Here is a 5,010-nt window from a genome sequence, read left to right as displayed (position 1 = left end):
GCTCACTTCTCGGCAGAGGGAGCTGTGTCTTGGCAACCAAAGGAGTAGCCTGTTTGAAGTCTGAACGACTTCCCCACAACGGCTCTTTTAAGAGCCACCCACAAACCTCTAAAGAGTGTTCCTGTGTTTTTAACATTTTCTTAATAAATGGAGCTCTACTCCAAAATAAACTAACCTCTTTTTACTCTGCAACTTGTCTTCACTATGTTCCTATATACAGTGTGGTGCAAAAGTTTGGGCAACCTTATTAATAGTCATTATATTCCTGTATGAATCGCTGTTACAGTAAAAAATGTCACTTACATATATCATATAGGAGACACACACATTGATATACACTACATATTTATGTTATTTCTCTTTTTTTGTGTTGCCAATTTATGCACCTGCTTGCTTTAGTTTAAACAGTTATTGCACACTTTCTGTAAATCCAGTGAACTGCATTTCACTTCTCAAATATCACTATGTGTCTCCTATATGATGTATTTAACTGACAATTTTTATTGAGACAACCAACAATTTGTACAGGAAAATAATTACTTTTCACAATGTTGCCCAAACTTATGCATCCCACTGTATTAGTATGTTTTGTTATTAGTGTAATATGAAATAAATTCTACTTTTGTCAAGTCGGGTGCCAATATTTGCTGTGTAGTAGAACAAAGACATTTGTCATTATAAATGTTTATTTGATAAAATATATAAATTCAGTAACAAAAGGACATAAATAACATAAATATATGAAATCTAACTATTTACAGACAGACAGGAATAAAAAGGACCCAGCTTGGAGTGGAAGAGCCTCAGGGAGAAGGAGGAGAAACATAAGAACATTGTTTCTGCCCTGGAGAGCTGCTGCCTCATCAGAAAACTACTGATCATTAGGGTCCAATGTTTCCAAATTTAGCACAGCTGTGCTATTTTCAAAAACTGATTTAGAAATTTGGAATTTCACGAATTCTCGTGTCTGAGGCGGCATGCTCTCCAGAGCAGGAACAAGGCTGAGGAGAAAATATTCTGTTGCAGACGGGCGTGGCCTCTTTAGGCACTCCAGGATAGCCAGCTCCACCGCCGATGGACCGTCCTGGGACCCTTCCCTCGCCCGCCTTCGAGCTGTCCTCCTCTGTGGGCCTGTAAAACACAGAACAAAACACCACAAAGAAATGAGAAGGCTGCTACTAGATTTTCATTTTCAAAATTGAAGAAAACCAGGATATGAACAGATTGGTTGTAGATATTTAGTAAAGGTGATCACAAGGGGATTCAAGCAAGTAAAAAGCTATCAGTGCTTGATGTTCATACCTGTGGGTGCAGCAGCAGGAGTGGAGGGACCAGGGACTGGGGAGTCAGGAGAAGCAACAGGGGAGGACTCTGCTGCATGATTACTTGACTCTATCAAGACAATATTAAATGTTAACAGGTCGAAGACAATAGTCATAGAGAATATTATATTATTATATACTTATTATTATATACAGTGGTCTCTCGTTTATTGCAGCACATGAACAGTAGTCACATTTCTCACAAGTTGATTCTCAAAGTGCAAACCAAGTCAATTTTAAAACGTAAAAGTATGCCGCGCTTTTTCTCCGTCTGCGGCGCCACTTTTGTGCGCCTTTTTCGCTCCCGGTGCAGGTGCCTATTTCCGAATGAGGGTCATAGTTATGAGTGTTTTTGTGCTGTTTTTTTCTATTTGAAGTGATGGTTATCAAAACCAAACATGATAAGTTTGGCAAGCGCAGGAGACATGACATGGAGGAGATTTGTCATTTCGGCTGCAGAATGCAATGCGCATTGTTGAAAGCTGTACGGTGCAATAAAAAAAAAATCAGCGAAAAGGCGAGGCAGTGACGGATGAACAGTGGGACTACTGTATACTGTTTATTAATAAACAAAATATATTCCTGTATGACAACACGCATTAATTAACTGCCTACATTAATTCATTGTAAACATACCTTCTGACTGACACTCCCCTGCTGCCTCTTCGGGCTGTCCCTGGTCCTCGGGGGAGAAGTTCTCCACGGTCCGCACCATATTTCCGCTAGTCTCCCGCGGGGTGAGGAAGGGGTCCAGAAACCCCATGACCGCGAAGAACTTCCATCTCCTCCCCGATCCTGCTGCCGACCCACTCCTCTTCTCCTTCTCTGCCCTCTTCTCCTTATTATAGGTGTCCCTGAGGCTCTTCCACTTTCTCCTGCAGATGTCCTCTGAATAAACGCATTATCTGGTTAGCGGAAAGGTATTTGTACAACAGTGGGAAAATCGCGGGATAGTAGGCGGGCTTGCTAGCTTTTGCGCCGCTTCATCGGGTCAGTCTGAAAATTAAAAAGAAGGAATGAACTTACCAGGTTGCCCGATCTCCTCACTGATTTGTCTCCAAGCTATTCCTGTCTCGGTAGAAATAGTAGGTAGCATCATATAATTCGGGATGATTTGCCACAGCACTGATTAGTTTTTCCTCCATGATGAATGCAGAATGAATGGCTTTGGCGGGATCTGCCCCTTTGAACTAGGTAACAGCCACGTCACCAGGCTCCTGATTGGTTGTCGCGGCGCGATTTGACGCTGGAGTTCAGATTTTTCCAACTCGAGCGGGGGACACGAAACGCGTGTATGCACAAAATGCAACACATAAACTCACGCGCGTGGTTTTTTTTCGCGAGTCAAACGCCTGAAATGCGCTACACTCACGCGCGTTTCAGGCGTTTTGGCGACGCAAATCTGCTTCCGAATTTTCGCGGGAGCCGCAATCGCGGGTCATCGCGCCTTTCCATTGACTTTACATGTAAGCCTGACGCTCTGCCCGCCTCTATCGCGTTCGGTGTGAACACACCGTAAGGACAGCGCAGCGAGCACTCTCTGCTTATGAGCAAAAAAAAACCCCAAACAAAAACAGGGGAAGTTTTAGGAGTGAAGGCAAGAGAGAGAGAGCAGAATAAGAGAGTTTTGAGATGTGAGAGATTTGTGACATTTAGCGTGTTTGGAGTGTGTAGTTCATGTGTTGTCTTGTGTAGTTAGTGTGTAGTGTTGTGGATAGTTTTGTGCTGTGTGTCAGAACAATGAGGCGACTGCTGTCTCCAAGTAGAAACAGGAGTGATACACCTGCTGCTGTCACTCCTGCAGGTATCAGGCTGTGATGTTCTCCTTTATAGTGGACAGAAATTATTTTTTTGGAGTGGCACAAATAATTTGTGTGGCATCTTATTGAATGCAGAACAGCTGATTGTTACAGTGGCCCTGAAGTGCAAATCACACCAACAAATTGCTAAACACAACAACAAAATTGAGAGGCCCTGAAGTGCAAATCACACCAACAAATTGCTAAACACAACAACAAAATCGAGAAACAAAAAAACAAATGGAGAATCACAAAAACAAAACTGAGAATCACAAAAACAAAATTGAGAAGCACAAAAACAAAATTGAGAAGCACAAAAACAAAACTGAGAATCACAAAAACAAATCAAGAAGCACAAAAACAAAAGAAGAATCACAAAAACAAATTAAGAAGCACAAAAACAAAAGAAGAATCACAAAAACAAATCGAGAAGCACAAAAACAAAAGAAGAATCACAAAAACAAATTGAGAAGCACAATTACATTAAGAAAACCGGAAAGGGTAGGTACCAGTCGGCAACAGGAGACATCACTGATTGGATGTCCGATCTGTTCGTCTTTGGAACCGGAAGTTACTCTGCCTGTGGCGCATTTCGTTTGAAGAAGAACGGCGGAATGTTTTGTCCTAGCTGTGGGAAAAAGCTGGTTGAGGAGTCGCCGAACTTTTGCAGCGGCTGTGGCGAGAGGCTTTATCACGCATCTTGCATCGGAGACACTTCACTCCCATTGAGTAAGTTAATAAGCATAATAAAATGTTTGTTATTTATTGATTTATTAGCCTAGCGTTAGCTGTTTCCAGCCCACAGCAGACCAGAGGGCTGTTCCACTAAGCGAGCTCAGAAAATCGAGGCTCATTTGAAAATGCACGCAGCTGTCAAAATGACTGCTCAAGACCTTTCTAGTAGTGAAGGTTTGAGGGCAGTTCTAGTGTTAACAAACCTCGCAGCTAGGGTGCCACGGACCAGACTTGTCCACAAGCATATTGCATAATGAATGAGCAGAAAGACTGCAGGTTAGCCTCGTTCCTGGAACCGAATTTGGGGCAATCGAGCCTGGATTTTCAGAGTGAGCCTGGCTTTTGGGATTAGCTTGCTTCGTGGAACAGTCCTCTGAGCATTTCCACAACTGAAACGATAATAAATTAGTTCATTTATTATGTTTGGTTAACTTTAGGAACTAACCCTATTATGTGTCTATACATTAAAACTTACTGGTGTAGAATTGTATTGGTCAATAGTATCAGTTGCATTGTCATTCCTTGGTAGAAATTTTCTAGTGAGATTATTCAGTGTTGTCCTTATTTGCGTGTTGTGTGGACAATGGAATGTTACATGAATGAATGTCTTTAATGTGTGACATTGTAGTACATTTTTCCTTTGTTTCCCTTTAGCATCACAGACTACCTCAAACTGCCCGACTCCAACCTTCAGCACCTTCATAGAATACAGAAAAAAGAAAAATGAAGAGAGGCAAAAGTTTTCTGAAGGGAGGAAGGGCTTAAAGAAAAAGGAAAAAAGAAAGGTTCAGGTAGTTTGGCTAGCTCAGTCTGAAAACAAGTTGAGGTTAATTTTCTAATGACATTCTTTTGTTATTCCTTAGGGGAGTTGTGTAAAAAATGTTCAGTGTAGTAAAGCTATCCAGAATAAGAACAATTGTTTACGAGTAATTGTAATTGTCAGGAAGATCCCTCTTTAGCAGTTAATAAATATTCAAGTTTGACTAGATCTGCTTAGAGTCATATTAGTATCTACTTGGCCCATTGTTCATGTGTTTTTCCTTACAGATAAATGTCGGCTTGATGACCATAAAAAGGGTGGTTTGAAGCCATACTGTGGAAAAACTATTTTCCTAACAACAGACCCTGACGCTACTGCCACAAGTCTGCTCAAT

At 41.5% G+C, this 5,010-nt stretch overlaps 1 protein-coding gene across 1 annotated transcript; it reads right to left on the bottom strand.

Moving 5' to 3' along the window:
• Positions 1-871: 871 nt before the first annotated feature.
• On the bottom strand, positions 872-2,418 carry LOC146646106 (uncharacterized). Its single transcript, XM_085392178.1, has 4 exons — positions 2,349-2,418; positions 1,959-2,210; positions 1,303-1,392; positions 872-1,131 (listed from the first exon to the last, which is right to left on the bottom strand). Exons 1-4 carry the CDS (start codon positions 2,416-2,418, stop codon positions 872-874), a joined length of 672 nt encoding a protein of 223 aa, XP_085248304.1.
• Between the last annotated feature and the right edge of the window lie 2,592 nt (positions 2,419-5,010).

The sequence above is a fragment of the Rhamphochromis longiceps genome, linkage group LG19, assembly GCF_057381845.1.
Source record: "Rhamphochromis longiceps isolate RC_006_pf linkage group LG19, R_longiceps_female_GT1.1, whole genome shotgun sequence".
In the NCBI taxonomy this organism is placed as follows: Eukaryota; Metazoa; Chordata; class Actinopteri; order Cichliformes; family Cichlidae; genus Rhamphochromis; species Rhamphochromis longiceps.
This window is presented reverse-complemented; position numbering and strand designations above follow the sequence as displayed.